Here is an 18566-nt window from a genome sequence, read left to right as displayed (position 1 = left end):
ACATAAGTTTTCTTTTTTTTTTTTTTTAATATGAAATTTATTGACAAATTGGTTTCCATACAACACCCAGTGCTCATCCCAAAAGGTGCCCTCCTCAATACCCATCACCCACCCTCTCCTCCCTCCCACCCCCCATCAACCCTCAGTTTGTTCTCAGTTTTTAAGAGTCTCTTATGCTTTGGCTCTCTCCCACTCTAACCTGTTTTTTTTTTTTCCTTCCCCTCCCCCATGGGTTCCTGTTAATTTCTCAGGGTCCACATAAGAGTGAAACCATATGGTATCTGTCTTTCTCTGTATGACTTATTTCACTTAGCATCACACTCTCCAGTTCCATCCACGTTGCTACAAAAGGCCATATTTCATTTTTTCTCATTGCCACGTAGTACTCCATTGTGTATATAAACCACAATTTCTTTATCCATTCATCAGTTGATGGACATTTAGGCTCTTTCCATAATTTGGCTATTGTTGAGAGTGCTGCTATGAACATTGGGTTACAAGTGGCCCTATGCATCAGTACTCCTGTATCCCTTGGGTAAATTCCTAGCAGTGCTATTGCTGGGTCATAGGGTAGGTCTATTTTTAATTTTCTGAGGAACCTCCACACTGCTTTCCAGAGCGGCTGCACCAATTTGCATTCCCACCAACAGTGCAAGAGGGTTCCCGTTTCTCCACATCCTCTCCAGCATCTAGAGTCTCCTGATTTGTTCATTTTGGCCACTCTGACTGGCGTGAGGTGATACCTGAGTGTGGTTTTGATTTGTATTTCCCTGATAAGGAGCGACGCTGAACATCTTTTCATGTGCCTGTTGGCCATCCGGATGTCTTCTTTAGAGAAGTGTCTATTCATGTTTTCTGCCCATTTCTTCACTGGGTTATTTGTTTTTCGGGTGTGGAGTTTGGTGAGCTCTTTATAGATTTTGGATACTAGCCCTTTGTCCGATATGTCATTTGCGAATATCTTTTCCCATTCCGTTGGTTGCCTTTTAGTTTTGTTGGTTGTTTCCTTTGCTGTGCAGAAGCTTTTTATCTTCATAAGGTCCCAGTAATTCACTTTTGCTTTTAATTCCCTTGCCTTTGGGGATGTGTCGAGTAAGAGATTGCTACGGCTGAGGTCAGAGAGGTCTTTTCCTGCTTTCTCCTCTAAGGTTTTGATGGTTTCCTGTCTCACATTTAGGTCCTTTATCCATTTTGAGTTTATTTTTGTGAATGGTGTGAGAAAGTGGTCTAGTTTCAACCTTCTGCATGTTGCTGTCCAGTTCTCCCAGCACCATTTGTTAAAGAGGCTGTCTTTTTTCCATTGGATGTTCTTTCCTGCTTTGTCAAAGATGAGTTGGCCATACGTTTGTGGGTCTAGTTCTGGGGTTTCTATTCTATTCCATTGGTCTATATGTCTGTTTTTGTGCCATGAACATAAGTTTTCATTTCTCTGGGATAAATACCCAAGAGTACAGTTGCTTGCTGTGTTGCATGGTAAGAATATATTTAGGTTTTTAAGAAACTGCCAGCAAGAAACTTTGCAGAGTGGCTGTAACCAGTTTGCGTTCTCACCAGTAGTTATGTGAAAAATCCAGTTTCTCTGCATCCTCACCAGCATTTGGTGTTACCTCACTTTTTTATTTTAGCTGTTCTAACAGATATGTATTGATATTTCATTATGGTTTTAATTTGCATTTTCCAAATGGCTAGTAATGTTAAACATCTTTCACTTGTTTATTTGCCATCCCTATATCCTCGTCAGTGGAATGTCTGTTTATGTCTTTTGCAGATTTTTCTAATTGGATTGTTTCTTTTTTGTTGAATTTTGAAGATGCTTTATATATTGGTCCTTTGTCAAATATGTGGATTACAAATATTTTCTGTCATGCTCTAAAGCTTGTTTTTTGTCTATTAAATTAGAATTGTTTTTTAAAATATTCTTTGTTATGGAGTGCAGATTTGACTATTATTTGGAGGGGCAAAATGTATTAAAATTAATCTTTTGACTAAGATTTAATTTACAGCAAGGTAGGCACTGAAGTACTGTGTGTGTTTCTTTCATGAATGATCCCCAAAAGAAGACAAATGCATGCTTTTAATGGTTTACTTGAATTATATTTGATGCAAGGAGGCAGATTAGACACCTACCTATGACCTCAGACATTTTACTTAGCTTTCATGAGCATTGTTTTCTTAATCCATGAAATGGGGAAAATATTTTTTAATTCAGTGATAGTTTGAAATAGCTATTATAGCCCTAAAAACAAAAGCATATTGTAAAAGCTCTCCCCCACTTTTTAAAAATTCAGTCCTCATTTTCTAGTAGGCAATTATTTCATGTTTTTTTGTGAGTTCAGATTTTGACTTACAGATCTTTTTCATAGTCAAGAGTATCTTAAACCACAGTGAGGCTGTCATTTCATTTTGCTGAAAGGGTTTTCTAAACCCCAGATACAACTCTGATTTAAGGGAAAAAAATAATAAAGTAAGTAGAATCAAGTAAAAATAATTAATGTAAAGATGCTCAAACAAGGTGCCTTGCATGGACATTAGGCTGATAGAAGGTGCCTTTTAGGGATTAGGTGCCTTCTAGGGGCAGCTGAGAAGACTAATTTTCTCCTAAGAAAAAATATTCTTAAAGGTTAAGACAGCAGTTGATGACTCTGTTTTTGAGTTTCCAGTTTGGGAGCTTGGCACCAGAAGCCAGAGTTTAGGCCCTGGCTACATAGCTTATACAATAAAAGGAAGACAGATTTTCTTGCTATTTATCTGTCATAGCCTTTCTCAGATGTTACCCTGTTAGCATTTCCAGGGAAGCATAAAACAGCATTCCAGGGGTTGGCATCTAATTGTCAGTATGTGAAATTAAAAATATGAGTTAATGAGTTATTAAATGAGGTATATACGAAGCACTTATAACAGTTCCTGTTATATAAGTAAACACTGCTTAAGTTCTTATTACCAGACTAGTAAAGGATTGCTATTGGAAGTCAATGTGAAGAAAATTAGATCTTTTAACCAAAAGTATTTATCTGTGAATATGTTGCCCTAAAGAATTTTACAAAAGTTATCTTTTTCTTAATAGTATATATATTTTTCATTCCTGCTATCATTCCCAACTTTATTTGGACATTATGCTAAAATGCATCTAATTTTGAAATATACTCAGTTTGGGGATACTGGCAATTAAGTGGAAATCTTTTTTAGTGTAATTTGATTATGGGTAAAGAGAAATACAGGCAATTATGGACGTTCAGAGAAGATGCATTTTACCTACTCTCTAATGATTGTGTATGGTTGGTGAATGGAGCAAGAAAGCAAAGGTTTTGTGGAATGTGATGATCCTGTGGGATGGATGGGGAGGGAAACATTCTGTATGAAGGAAGCGCATAATTAAAAAAAAAAAAAGTTAAGGAAGGGATGTGAATAGTAGATTGAAGAGAAATGGAGTAGTTGTCTGTAAGAAAGAAAAAATTGACATACATTAAGGTATGAGTTTGAAGTGTATAGCATGATGGTTTGATTTACATATACTGTGAAATGATTTATCACACTAGGTTTAGCCCAAATTTTTTGAAGTTTGAGAAATTGGACATTTTCATGTTTTCATGTTTTAAAACTTGTGTTTATTTTGATTCTATGATAGTAAATTCTTAAATAATCTTTTCAAGCCAGTAATGTTTTGTATTCATGCTAATTTATTTTTTTTTAAGGATTTCAGTTTGTTGAAATGAGCAGTCGTAAATCAAAGAGTAACAACTTAATACATGCAGAGCTCCTTTCACAGGTTAGTATTTTCATTAATCCTAAGGTTTCGTAACATGCAACGCTGATCAGAGAATTGTCATCTTCTTTTTTTTTTTTTTTAATGTTTTTTATTTATTTTTGGGACAGAGAGAGACAGAGCATGAACAGGGGAGGGGCAGAGAGAGAGGGAGACACAGAATCGGAAACAGGCTCCAGGCTCCGAACCATCAGCCCAGAGCCTGACGCGGGGGCTCGAACTCACGGACCGCGAGATCGTGACCTGGCTGAAGTCGGACGCTTAACCGACTGCGCCACCCAGGCGCCCCTAGAATTGTCGTCATCTTAACTGGAATTCTCCCTTTAACGTGAAGGGAGAACATAACTCCCTTTCCATTCAAAAGGGTAGAATCTCTTACACTACATTTATTTATTCTTTCTAAGTCTTTGGATAGTTGGAGTGCTAACTTGACTTCTGCCTTCCCAAATGTCTTCTAATTTCCATCTACTTTAATGTAATCTTCAGAGTTTTGTACTTCTTTGTTAAATTTATTCCTCTTTTACTTCTTGTGATGCTGTTATAAATGGGAGTTTTTTTCTTAATTTTTTTTACTTGTTCATTGTTAGTGTATCTAAGTGAAATTGATTTTTGTATATTACTCTTGTTTCCTGTAGCCTTGCCAGACTTATTAGTTCTAATAGTTTTTAGTGTATTCTTTAGTTTTTTAATATATAAGATCATGTCATCTGCAAATATAGTTTTACTTCTTCCTTTTCAGTCTGGTTGACTTTAATTTTTTTTTTATTGTTTAATAGCCCCAACTAGAACTTTCAGTGCAATATTGAGTAAAAGTGAAAAGAACATTCTTGTTTCATTTTTTATATTTGGGAAATACATTCAGTCTTTCACAATTGATATGATGTTAGCTATAGTTTTTGTAGGTGCCCTTAATCAGAATGAGGATGCTGTCTTTTTTCCTGGTATGTTGGGTGTTTTTATCATGAAAATTTAATATTAAGTGCATACTGTATTCCAATGGTGAGTATACATGTATGTGTGTCTCCCTTAAGGAATATAGTAGGGAGTGGGTATAATAACTGCTCTGGTATTTCTATTTATCTGGCTTGACCAGAACTGTGTGTTTTTCTAATAAAAACTAAATGTAAGTTATTGGCATCCCTTCATATAAGACCTTACTTTCTTTTTGGAAGGAAAATGTTTAACTCTGTTTCAAAGAAAGTTTTTAGCTGAAGTATAATTTACATATCCTAGTAAAGTGCACAAATCTACATACAGTTCAATTTCTGTACATGTATACACCTATTTAACCTTCATCTCAGATCACTTGAGATTTTTGAACCTTTCACTGTTCACTACAGCTTCACTTCACTTTACCCCTTAGATGTTATACATAGTTCTTGCCTTTCTATTAGACTTTAATGAAGTTTGAGAAAGAAAAAAAAAGTGAGGTTTATCTTTTGATTTCTGATGATCTTATGTAAGTAGAGAAATAAGCATTATGTTTAGTTGAGTCTCTGTAGATGCTCATTTAAGTGTTTTATAGGTATCAGCTGTTACCTATACAATACCTGTGTTATGTTACAGATGACTGCCTTATTTAATCTTGAGAACAGGCCTGCCAGAAAACTGTTTCATTGTTTCAATTTTGTATATTAAAAAAATTAACATTTAGAAAAGGCTAACTTTAAAATCCATGTAGTTGACTTCTGGCATCACTCCTTATTCTTTCCCCTTCTTATACAATGATAATATGGATTATTTTATCTCTACTGAATAATTTGCTTTGCTTAGCCTCTGGTACATGTAAACAGGACTCAGATTTATCTTTTTGGTACATGAAGGATCGGTCCAATGTTGTCAGTGTGGGAGAAGCAAATAATCTTGGAAGCTTCTTTCTTCTGATGATGGGACCAAATCTGAAATAGCCTCTTAAGACTTTTGTCCCTGAAAGACCTCTGTAGTAGCAGCAGATTCAGAAACGGAATGCCTTTAATGGTCTATATTTTTAAAAATTATGCTAGATTGTCTGACATAATTTTTTAAAACCCAGTCTAAGCCCTTTTTTCTAAGGCAAACTCAAAATTTAGGTCCTTACAAGATTTTTTTTCTTAATTCATTCCAATGATTCTTCATTTTATAGGTGTAGATGAACACAATTTCTTCCATGTAATTGAGCATTTCCTTATATGCTGAATTACTACTTTTTTCAATATGTCATTTCTTCCCAATTTAGTTGCAGTGTTTCTTTAGGCATGGGTCATGCTCCTTTAGTAGTAGTATGTTCTGAATCTAATAGGTCCTCAATAAGTATATAGACTTTTAAACTTTATTTTCTCAAATCCTGACTGTCATGATAGATGTAGATGGATAGGGCTTGAACTAAGCCAGTTTAGATGTGTTTGGTCTCTAGAGATTGAGGTGTGGTTCATGAGCATTATTAGATGACATTACGTTATTCGATTCTTTTGTGTCTTTGTTCCTTGGCTGATATGTTATGTACAAAGTGAAGCAATCATTCATTCACATGCAGTAAAACAGCCCTCCAGTTGCTGATGTGGCTAAAGTAATTCTCTTGTTGGATTTCACAAGTAAATTCTCATCTTTCTTCTGGGACTTGGGATAATAAAAAGAAAAAGAAAAAAAACCCACTAATTTTACAACTCATGAAAATGATACCAGAACTCTTGAACACAAGCTATTTATGGAGGGTTAAATAAATTGATTAATACCTAATTCTGACTGCTATAAATGTGTATTCTCAGTCACTTTGATTTCATGAATAACATTTTCATTTGTATTTACTCACTTCTTTAAATCAGGTACAAAGAGTTTTACGGGAAAGATTTTGTCATCAAAGCCCACATAGTAACTTATTTGGAGTACAAGTACAATACAAGTAAGTTTAGCTATCCCTTTTTCTACTTAAAGATGCCCTTTAGGTTTTTCAAAAACCTACATAGATTTTACGTTACCTTACATGGATTTTATCTTGAATATGACTAACATTTTTATAGAGATAAAAAATTTTGCTTTTATACAGAAGCACTGAATATTATAAAGCAAGAGCAGATATAAATGTTTTCATAACAGGAAAGCTCCTTAACTTTGAATCTTTTGTTGTTTCTGTCATCTGGTATTATGGAGACAAATTCTGAGGTCTTGTACCTGATTCTCGAGTGCCAGCTGTGGAGTGAAAGGTTCCAAGAATTGCCACTGTTGTCCCTTGTCCCATATCATCATAAAGCCAAGATATTTCAAACTTGGTTTCCTCTTGAAATTTCTAGAGATTCGTATGGACTTACTATCTCTTCCTGTGTTTTTCTGTGTAGGACTATATACAGCATAAGTCAAGTGCCAAGTGGGAGAGAAAAAGGGAATGCCTATTTTCTGTGCATATTCATATTCAGCTTTTAAAAAGTATTATCTAGCAAGTTATTCTAGCTTCCTTTTTAAATGTTGGCTATTTATGTCATTTCAGACACTTAATTGAGCTGTTAAAAAGAACTGCTATCCATGGAGAAAGTAACTCTGTTCTCATTATTGGGCCCCGAGGATCAGGAAAGACCACGGTAAAACTATTGATTTCTGGTATTTCCTTGCTTCTGTACACATGTGATGATTCTTCTAGCCAATACCGGAAATATCTTTTATTTTCATTATTTTGTTAATTTTTCTTTTGTTTTTTTTTCTTTAAATAATAGAAGACCTACAAAGCCTTAAAACTTAGGGTGGTATATTTGAATTGAGCATATCCTTTTTACCTTACTTTCCTCCTCAGTAACAAATTTTCATTTGATGTTTTCCCATTGTCTTTTGTCCTTGAAGAATTAGTGATTGCCAGTAGAAACAGCAAATTAGCATTTATTGAGCATGTTTCTTATGCTTTTTATCTATGTTCTGTACCTTAACTTGTGCTTTTTATCTGTTATCAGTTTTATACTAACCCTGTAAGGTAGGCATTGATTCTGTTTATAAATTGGGTAACTATCATACCATGCATTCTTTTCTCCCTACTATTTGATTATTTACTGTTTAATCCTAACTCAAGTAATTTTTTCATTATACTCCCATCTTATAGAATTCTTTTCTACTTTCCCTCTATCATATTTCGCTTAGTTACCTCAAAAGCATACTCTTGCTTTTTCCTCTGATTTTGTCTTTTCACATTCTTTTCGATATATGAGACAAATTATAGCTGTTACATTGAATATATTACTATTAACTTTCAGTACTTGGGCTGCGTAGAATTTCTTTTCTGCTATATTCCATGCAATGAATTTAGATTTTTCACTAACATAGTTATTTTTATGTGTTGAAGTAAAATTATGTATTAAATAAAATTATGTAAATTATAAGTTAATTATAATTATTAAATTATATTAAGTTAATTATAAATAATATTGCTTATTTTATAACCAATAAATATTGACTGTACATTAGGTAAGGTGAGGAAATAAGGACTTTAGTATTTTACTCTTCTCACCCATTTCCAGTATTTGAAGTATATAAGTTGGGAATACAGATCTAGGTAATTTCTTTTCTTTTTTAATCTTGGAATACTTTTTCACATTTATTATATTACAATTATATTTAGAATAATTTTTTCATTTTGACTATACTGTATTTGATTCAGTCCTTATGCTCATTTTATATAACCACTATTTTTTTATTCTTGCTTTCTTTATTATGATTTTCCTTTGTTTGACTTCAGTGCTGTTGGGATAGTTTTAACAAGAGAGCCATATGATTGGTATGCCTTTGAGCTATTAGAATATTTTAAATTCTTAACAATAATATTAACAATAGAAACACTGAGCAAAGGATATGCACAGAAAGGTCACAGAAAATTAAATACAAATCTGTCTTAAACTTATAAGCATCTTCAATCTTACTTATAAGTAACAAATTTAAAGCATTAGCACTTTTGTCTACCAGGAGGACAAAACCTGTAAAATTGAGAACACTAAAATTGTGAACTTATAGGAAAATAGACACATGTTCCTACTGGTAGTATAAATTTACATAACTAGAATAAAAGACAGTATCTAACCACATTACGAATTCATATGCCCTTTGACTCAGCAACAGCATTCTAGGAATTTGTACTTTTTAAATGATGTATACACACTTACTCATTGCAACAGCATTTATTGATAGTGAAAGATCAGGAACAACATAAATGCCCATCAAGAGAATACCAGTTAATAAATGCTGGTTCATCCATCCATATGATAGATTATTATGCATCAGCAAAAAGTAACATTTGTCTATAGTCCAGAAGAAAAGGGAAGAGGAAAAAATATCCTATTTTTATTGGTTTGTACAGGCATACCTCATTTTACTTTGCTCTGCTGCACTTTGCATATACCGTGTATTTTACAAATTGAAGATTTTTGGTAGCCCTTTGTTGAGCAAGTATGTAGGTGCCGTTTTTCCAACAGCATGTGCTCATTTTGTGTCTCTGTCCCATCTTGGTAATTCTCAAAATATTTCAAACATATTCATTATCATATGTGTCATGGTGATGTGTAAACAGTGATCTTTGATGTTACTATTATAATTGTTTTGAGGTTTCAGGAACCATGTGCATATAAGATGGCAAACTTAATGGATTGATGTGTTTGTTCTGACTGCTCCACCCAGTGGCCACTCCCCCATCTCTGTCCCTCTCCTTGCGCCTTCCTATTCCCTAAGATACAACAATATTGACATTAGGCAATTAATAACACTACAGTGGCCTCTAGGTGTTTAAGTGAAGGGGAGAGTCACACATTTTAAATCAAAACACTTTAAATCAAAAGGTAGAAATGATTGAATTTAGTGAAGAAGGCATGTCAGAACCAAGATAAGCTGAAAGCTAGGCTAGGCCTCTTAACACTAGTCAAGCAGTGAATACAAAGGAAAAGTTCTTGAAGGAAATTAAAAGTGCTACTCCAGTAAACACACCAGTAGTGAGAAAGTGAAATAGCCCTATTGCTGATATGGAGAAAGTTTTAGTGGCCTACACATTCCCTTAAGCCAAAGCCTAATCCAGAACATGGCCCTAATTCTGTTCAGTTGTTCAAAGGCTGAGAGAGGTGAGGAAGCTGCAGAAGAAAAGTTTGAAGCTAGCAGAAGTTGGTTCATGAGGTTTAAGGAAAGCAACACCTCCAAAACATAAAAGTGCAAGCGCTGATGTAGGAAAAGGGAGAATGATGAAACACAGACACATATTCTTGTTACAGTTCCTACCCAGAGGTGATACAGACTGCATCTCCTCACAGTTGCCTGGCCAGAGTGTCACATGCTCATACCTAATTTCAGGAGAGCGAAGAAGTGGATTTCTCCTAGATGCCTAGAAGGGATTGCTAGAAGTATTTGGTGAATGTCTGTGATGTTCACCACAGCTAACTTGTTTTGTGTGTGATTTTTCCCTGACTTGATAGTTGTAGAATTTCTTTATCTTAGCAGTGTAAAAATTTCAGACTATAAGCATAGGTCATAAAAACTGATACTGTATAAACTCCCTTAATATGAATTTAGATCTTTTTTCAGTAAAGGTTAATTTTTTTTTCTGTTTTCATTGTTCTGTTATCTTTGGAAAACACATCATCATACAAATGTTTAAAGATTATTTTTAGATAATGCTTTAATTCTTCAAGAGCTCCATTAGTGATACTCTGAGAAAATGAGATGTAGGAAATCAGTACATTAGATCTATTATTCCATCATAAACTATGCATCTTGAAACAAAATGGCATTACAACAGAGAAGTTGTATCTCAGTGGTGTGTATATTAAAGGGTCTAGCCTAAAAATATAACTTGGGTCGCAAGCAAGCAACTGAATTTATTCTGAACTTCATCTTGGAAGTTTGTCCCTAAAAGCATGGAGCAAGTTCAAAAAAAAAAAGGAAGTAGAGTTAGTAAACACTTGTAAAGATGTTTAAATACAAATTGAAACTTTACTCATTTAATTAGTAAATTGGCTAAAATAGACCTATTTTTTACCAAAAAAAAATTTAAACATGTAAGAGAGTTCCCTGGTTATTTTTTTCAATATTTATTTATTTATTTTTATTTATTACTTTGTTTTATTTTAATTTACATCCAAGTTAATTAGCATATACTGCGACAATGATTTCAAGAGTAGATTCCTTAATGCTTCTTACCCATTTAGCCCATCCTCCCTCCCACAACCCTACCAGTAACCCTCTGTTTGTTCTCCATATGTAAGAGTCTCTTCTGTTTTGTCCCCCTCCCTTTTTTTATATTATTTTTGCTTCCCTTCCCTTGTGTTCATCTGTTCTGTGTCTTAAAGTCCTCATATGAGTGAAGTCTACGATACTTGTCTTTCTCTAATTTTGCTTAGCATAATACCCTCCAGTTCCATCCATGTAGTTGTAAATGGCAAGATTTCATTCTTTTTGATTGTCGAGTAATACTCCATTGTATATATATGCCACATCTTCTTTATCCATTCATCCATCGATGGACATTTGGAGTCTTTCCATACTTTGGCTATTGTTGATAGCGCACTATAAACATGGGGGTGCATGTGTCCCTTCAAAACAGCATACCTGTATCCCTTGAATAATTACCTAGTAGTGCAATTGCTAGGTTGTAGGGTAGTTCTATTTTTAATTTTTGAGGAACTTCCATACCGTTTTCCAGAGTGACTGCACCAGTTTGCATTCCCATCAGCAGCACAAAAGAGATCCTCTTTCTCCGCATCCTCTCCAACATCTGTTGTTGCCTGGGTTGTTAATGTTAGCCATTCTGACAAGTGTAAGGTGGTATCTCATTGTGGTTTTGATTTGTATTTCCCTGATGATGAGTGAAGTTGAGCATTTTTTTGTGTGTCGGTTGGTCATCTAGATGTCTTCTTTGGAGAAGTGTCTATTCATGTCTTTTGCCCATTTCTTCACTGGATTATTTGTTTTTTGGGTGTTGAGTTGATAAGTTCTTTATAGATTTTGGATACTAACCCTTTATCTGATATGTCACTTGCAAATATCTTCTCCCATTCCATCGGTTGGCTTTTATTTTTGCTGCTTGTTTCCTTCACTGTGCAGAAGCTTTTTATTTTGATGAGGTCCCAGTAGTTCATTTTTGCTTTTTGTTTCCCTTGCCTCTGGAGACGTGTTGAGTGAGAAGTTGCTGTGGCCAAGGTCAAAGAGGTTTTTTGCCTGCTTTCTCCTCAAGGATTCTGATGGCTTCATGTCATATGATTAGGTCTTTCATCCATTGAGTTTATTTTTGTGTATGGTGTAAGAAAGTGGTCCAGGTTCATTCTTCTGCATGTCGCTGTCCAGTTTCCTCAGCGCCACTTGCTGAAGAGACTGTCTTTATTCCATTGGATATTCTTTCCTGCTTTGTCAAAGATTAGTTGGCCATACGTTTGTGGGTCCATTTCGGGGTTCTCTATTCTGTTCTATTGATCTGAGTGTCTGCTTTTGTGCCAGAGGGATGTTATAACCATCCCTCCCCCCGCCCCACATACACACATACAACTTCCCCTGTTATTAACATCTTACCTTAGCATGGTACATTTGTAGAAATTCATGAACCAGTATTAATATGTTGTCATTAACTAGCGTCTCATAGTTTTCATGAAGGTTCACTCTTTCTGATGTACAATTCTGAGGATTTTAACATATGCATAGTCATGTGTCCAACATTACAGTGTCATACAAAATAATTTTGCCACCCTAAAAATCCCCTGTACTTTACCTATTAGTCTTCCCACCCCCAATCCTTGGCAAGCACTAATTTTCTTATTATCACCATGGTTTTGCCTTTTTCAGAATGTCACAGTTGGAATCATAAAATTAAGAAGATTGGCTTCTTCCACTTACCAGTATGAATTTAAGGTTCCTTCATGTCATTTTATGGCTTGATAGGTCATTTCTTTTAATTGTTTAATAATATTCCTTTGTATGGATGTACCACTGTTTATCTATTCACCTATTAAAGGAACTTGATTAGTTCCAATTTTGAGTAGTTCTGAATAAAGCTTTTATAAACACTTGTATGCAGGTTTTTTTTTTCCAGTGTTACAGTTTTACTTTATTTTTTTTTATATGAAATTTATTGACAAATTGGTTTCCATACAACACCCAGTGCTCATCCCAAAAGGTGCCCTCCTCAATACCCATCACCCACCCTCTCCCCCATCCCACCCCCCATCAACCCTCAGTTTGTTCTCAGTTTTTAAGAGTCTCTTATGCTTTGGCTCTCTCCCACTCTAACCTGTTTTTTTTTTTTCCTTCCCCTCCCCCATGGGTTCCTGTTAAGTTTCTCAGGATCCACATAAGAGTGAAACCATATGGTATCTGTCTTTCTCTGTATGGCTTATTTCACTTAGCATCACACTCTCCAGTTCCATCCACGTTGCTACAAAAGGCCATATTTCATTTTTTCTCATTGCGACGTAATATTCCATTGTGTATATAAACCACAATTTCTTTATCCATTCATCAGTTGATGGACATTTAGGCTCTTTCCATAATTTGGCTATTGTTGAGAGTGCTGCTATGAACATTGGGGTACAAGTGGCCCTATGCATCAGTACTCCTGTATCCCTTGGATAAATTCCTAGCAGTGCTATTGCTGGGTCATAGGGTAGGTCTATTTTTAATTTTCTGAGGAACCTCCACACTGCTTTCCAGAGCGGCTGCACCAATTTGCATTCCCACCAACAGTGCAAGAGGGTTCCCGTTTCTCCACATCCTCTCCAGCATCTAGAGTCTCCTGATTTGTTCATTTTGGCCACTCTGACTGGCGTGAGGTGATACCTGAGTGTGGTTTTGATTTGTATTTCCCTGATAAGGAGCGACGCTGAACATCTTTTCATGTGCCTGTTGGCCATCCGGATGTCTTCTTTAGAGAAGTGTCTATTCATGTTTTCTGCCCATTTCTTCACTGGGTTATTTGTTTTTCGGGTGTGGAGTTTGGTGAGCTCTTTATAGATTTTGGATACTAGCCCTTTGTCCGATATGTCATTTGCGAATATCTTTTCCCATTCCGTTGGTTGCCTTTTAGTTTTGTTGGTTGTTTCCTTTGCTGTGCAGACGCTTTTTATCTTCATAAGGTCCCAGTAATTCACTTTTGCTTTTAATTCCCTTGCCTTTGGGGATGCATCGAGTAAGAGATTGCTACGGCTGAGGTCAGAGAGGTCTTTTCCTGCTTTCTCCTCTAGGGTTTTGATGGTTTCCTGTCTCACGTTTAGGTCCTTTATCCATTTTGAGTTTATTTTTGTGAATGGTGTGAGAAAGTGGTCTAGTTTCAACCTTCTGCATGTTGCTGTCCAGTTCTCCCAGCACCATTTGTTAAAGAGGCTGTCTTTTTTCCATTGGATGTTCTTTCCTGCTTTGTCAAAGATGAGTTGGCCATACGTTTGTGGGTCTAGTTCTGGGGTTTCTATTCTATTCCATTGGTCTATGTGTCTGTTTTTGTGCCATGTATGCAGGTTTTTATGTGGACATAATCTTCAACTTAATTGGATAAATACTTGGGAGCAACATTGTTGGATCGTATGGTAAGACTGTTTAGCTTTGTAAGACTGTACTAAGCTGTCTTCCAAAGTGTCAGTACCATTTTGCTTTTTTCACCAGCAATTAATAAGAGTTTCTCTTGTTATCATTAGCATTTGGTATTGTCGTTTTTATTTTTTTATTTTTTATTTTTTTTTAAATTTTTTTTTTCATCGTTTATTTATTTTTGGGACAGAGAGAGACAGCATGAACGGGGGAGGGGCAGAGAGAGAGGGAGACACAGAATCGGAAACAGGCTCCAGGCTCTGAGCCATCAGCCCAGAGCCCGACGCGGGGCTCGAACTCACGGACCGCAAGATCGTGACCTGGTTGAAGTCGGATGCTTAACCGACTGCGCCACCCAGGCGCCCCTATCGTTGTTTTTAATGTTAGCCATTCTAGTGTATGTAGTAGTATCCCAATGCTATTTTTATTTGCAGTCTTCTAATTATGTATGATGTTAAGTATCTTTTCATATGCTTATTTTCATCTGTATATCTTTGGTAAGGTATTTTCTGACCATTTTTGAATTGGGTTTATTCATTTCTTATTGATATGTTTTGAGAAGTCTTTGTATATTTTGGATATACCAGCTATGTGTTTTGCAGATACTTTCTCCAAATCTGTGGTTTCTCTTTTAATTCTATTATGAGTTTCCTTGGCAAGCAGTTTTTCGATATCAACTTATCATTTATTTCTTTCATGGGTTGTGATTTTGGTGTTATATCTAAAACTTCATCACCAAATCCAAGGCCTTCTAGGTTTTTCTCCTATGTGTCCTTCTGGAACTTTTATAGTTGTTGTGTTTTACACTTGGGTTGGTGATTTATTTTGAGTTAATTTCTTTGAACGGTGTAAGGTCTGTGTCTAAATTCTTTTTCTTTCTTTTTTTTCTTTTCCTTGTATATGAATGTTTAAATTGTTTCATCGTTTGTTGACAAGGCCGTCTTTTCTTCAGTGAATTACCTTTGCTTCTTTTTCAAAGGTCAGTTGATTGTATTTGTGTCAGTCTGTTTCTGCCTGTCTTGATTACTGTAGCTTTATAGTAAGGCTTAAAGTTAGGCATTGACAGTCTTCCAACTTTGTGTGCTGCTTCAGTATTATTTTGGCTATTCTGGGTACTTTGCCTTTTTATTAACTTTAGAATTTATGTATTTATTTCCAAGTACTGGAATTTTTGTATTCAGTTGTGGGATTTTGTGTTCAATCTATAGATCACAATGGAAAAATTGGTTTCTTAAGTATATTGAATCTTCACATTGATAAACATGGAATATCTTTTCATTTATTTAGGTCTTTCATCAGACTTTTGTGGTTTTTCTCATATAGATCTTACACATATGTCATTAGATTTATACTAAGTAAATAGTTTTGGTGCTAATGTGAGTAGTATGACATTTTTAATTCAGATTCCACCTGCTCATTGCTGATATATACAAAAGCAAATGACTTTGTGTTTTATCTTGTATCGTGCAATCTTGTTGTAATTGATCATTTGTTCCAAAAATTTGTCAATATTTGGGGATTTTCTACAATCATGTCATCTGCAAATGACAGAAAGTTTTTATTTCTTTCCTATTTCCTTTTGTACCTTTTATTTCATTCTCTTGTCTTCCTGCATTTGTCATTCACAGGCTATATTTAAGCACTGATCATAAAATTAATATTATTCAAAGCCTCTTAATATGAATTTAGGTCTGTTTTCACTGAAGAATAAGTTTATTTTGGGATATTTCTTCTCATTTATTTCTTCTTGTCCTTTCTTAGCATTAGCATATCCAATTCTTAAGCCTTTGTTCTTATTTCTCTATGTCATTTCTCCATGTTCTTTCTTTTTTTTTTCCCCCTCAGCATTCTGCCATATCACCAGTGTGATTTTCTTCACCAGCAGTTCCACACTTTGCTTCTTCTAATGTGATACTGCATTTTAGCTTCTAACAGTCCTTCCTACTTGTCTGCCTCCTTGTCATGTACCTTCTTAGTCTGTTGTTTTGTGTTTATCTAAGTCTGGCTTAAACAGCTCACAATATTTATTTTCTAAAATACACATTTTCAGTACTAATTAGTCTTTTTCATCAGCTTATGTCCTTTATGTAACATAATTTTTATATAAACTCCCATGTTAGTTTTTTTCTATTTATTCAAGGTTAACGAAGACGACAGCCATTAAGACATAGTATTTATCACTTAATAAAACAGATTGTTCGTGGTATGCTGACAGTTTGTCCCATTGTTGTTGCTCTCAAACCAGAGAGGCCTGTTCTGGTGCTTTAAAGTCATTTATCAAGTCTGACTTTGCTGGAATAGGGAAGAATCCCATACTTGGTATTCCATTTTGTTATGATTTGACTTATTCCTATTGCACTCCACTATTGAGAGGACAGAGAGCCAAGGAGGATTGTTTAACTTTTGTGATTTGTTGTGTGTGGAGTATCCTGAGACATAAAGTAGATGATTTTAACAAGAACTCTTATTAGTATAACTTTTTAAATGTAAATTTTAATTTAATAAGAATACAGTGTATTTTTAATACTCTCTTTGGCCAAACTACTTGAAGTACAAAAATTTTCAATTTGCAGTTAACTGATAAAGATAACGAAAGTTAGTGTGATTTACTGTATCTCAAACATTTTATTGAAAAAATACATGTGGTTCCAAATGACACATTGTATCCTGGAAAATACTTTTCTATACAGAAATTACTGTAGACAAAGAAACAAGCATGTGGTAACAGTAATAGTAGGTAAGCATAAAAATCCCTGATTGCTGGCAGGTGTAAATGAACTATGCCAGTATGTTTGGAAAATTAATTGTTAGCTACAAAGATTGTGGAAATGGGGTAGCCATCTTTGTTATGGTGGTTGGTGTAATATAATATCAACTAAGTATTTTTAGTATATAATGTAGCTTAAAATATTTGGAAAGATGAAATTGTATACAGTAAAAAATTTACCAGTTACACAATTTGTTAAAAAATTACACAATAGGGGGGCACCTGGGTGGCTCAGTCGGTTAGGCACCCGACTTCGGCTCAGGTCATGATCTCTCGGTCCGTGAGTTCGAGCCCCACATCGAGCTCTGTGCTGACAGCTCAGAGCCTGGAGCCTGCTTCAGATTCTGTGTCTCCCTCTCTCTTTGACCCTTCTCCGTTCATGCTCTGTCTCTCTCTGTCTCAAAAATAAAAGTTAAAAAAATTTAAAAAAAATTATACAATAGGTAACACACCAGTCAGTTTTAGCAATATGTGGATTTGAACTAAAATTATTTGAAGACACATATGCTAATACATTTAAATCATCATTTCAGATCACACAAACACATCATGTAAAAATTGTGAGCTGATCTAGACAAATGATAATAAGTTGTTTAAAGTAAATTTAATGGAAAGAATGTTATAAACTTGTTTTAACTCTTTTAAGTTTTTATTTTAACTACCTGGTGCTCATCACAAATGCACTCCTTTATCCCAACAACTATTCTACCTATCCCCACAACCACCTCCTCTCTGGTAACCATCAGTTGGTTCTCTAAACTTGAGTCTTTTTCATGGTATGCCTCTCTCTCTTTCTCTCTCTTTCCCTTTGCTTGTTTTGTTAACTCAATTCCACATGAGTGAAATCATATGGTATCTGTCTTTTTCTCTGACTTATTTCACTTAGCATTATAGTCTCCCTCCATGCATGTCATTGCAAAGGGCAAGATTTGATTCTTTTTTAATGGCTGAATAATATTCCATTGTGTGTGTATACCATGTCTTCTTTATCCATTCATCTATCAATGGACACTTTACTTCCATAATTTGGCTGTTGTAAATAATGCTATATAAACATGGGGTGTGTGTATCTCTTTGAATTAGTGTTTTTGTATTCTTTAGGGAAATACCCAGTAGTATATTTGCTGGATTTGTAGGTTAGTTCTCTTTTAACTTTTTGAGGAACCTCATATTATCTTTCACAGTAGCTGTACCAATTTGCATTCCCACCAACAGTGCATGAGGGTTCCTTTTGCTCCACATCCTTGCCAGCACCTGTTCTTTTGTTTTTTATTCTAACTATTCTGGCAGGTGTGAAATGATATCTCCTTGTGGTTTTGATTTGCATTTCCTTGATGCTGAGTGATGTTGAGCATCTTTCAATGGGTTTGTTGGCCATCTGTATGTTTTCCTTGGGAGAATATCTGTCTTCTGTCCATTTGTAAATTGCATTATTTGTTTTTGGGGTGTTGGGTTGTATCAGCTCTTTATATATTTTGGATACTAACGCTTTATCAGATATGTCATTTGCAGATATCTTCTCTCATTCAGTAGGTT

At 35.1% G+C, this 18566-nt stretch overlaps 1 protein-coding gene across 14 annotated transcripts in view; it reads left to right on the top strand.

The window, feature by feature from the left end:
* Window positions 1-18566, top strand: part of ORC4 (origin recognition complex subunit 4) — an 81759-nt gene that overhangs the window by 33323 nt on the left and 29870 nt on the right. For 7 of the 14 annotated variants that reach the window (XM_006935270.4, XM_019838083.3, XM_006935271.5 and 4 more), the window contains 3 exons: window positions 3693-3766; window positions 6565-6641; window positions 7224-7314. The exons of 1 other annotated variant lie outside the window; for it this stretch is intronic. In XM_006935270.4, the coding sequence (XP_006935332.2) occupies window positions 3710-3766; window positions 6565-6641; window positions 7224-7314 (225 nt within the window). In that variant the 5' untranslated portion in view covers window positions 3693-3709. Of the gene's footprint in view, window positions 1-3692; window positions 3767-3976; window positions 4129-6564; window positions 6642-7223; window positions 7315-18566 lie in introns of those variants that run through there. 6 more of the 14 variants (XM_006935272.4, XM_045033746.1, XM_045033747.1 and 3 more) reach the window with 4 other exon arrangements.

Source organism: Felis catus, chromosome C1 (assembly GCF_018350175.1).
Source record: "Felis catus isolate Fca126 chromosome C1, F.catus_Fca126_mat1.0, whole genome shotgun sequence".
NCBI classification, from domain to species: Eukaryota; Metazoa; Chordata; class Mammalia; order Carnivora; family Felidae; genus Felis; species Felis catus.
The sequence above is the reverse complement of the archived record's forward strand: the minus strand, read 5'-3'. Positions and strand labels throughout refer to the sequence as shown.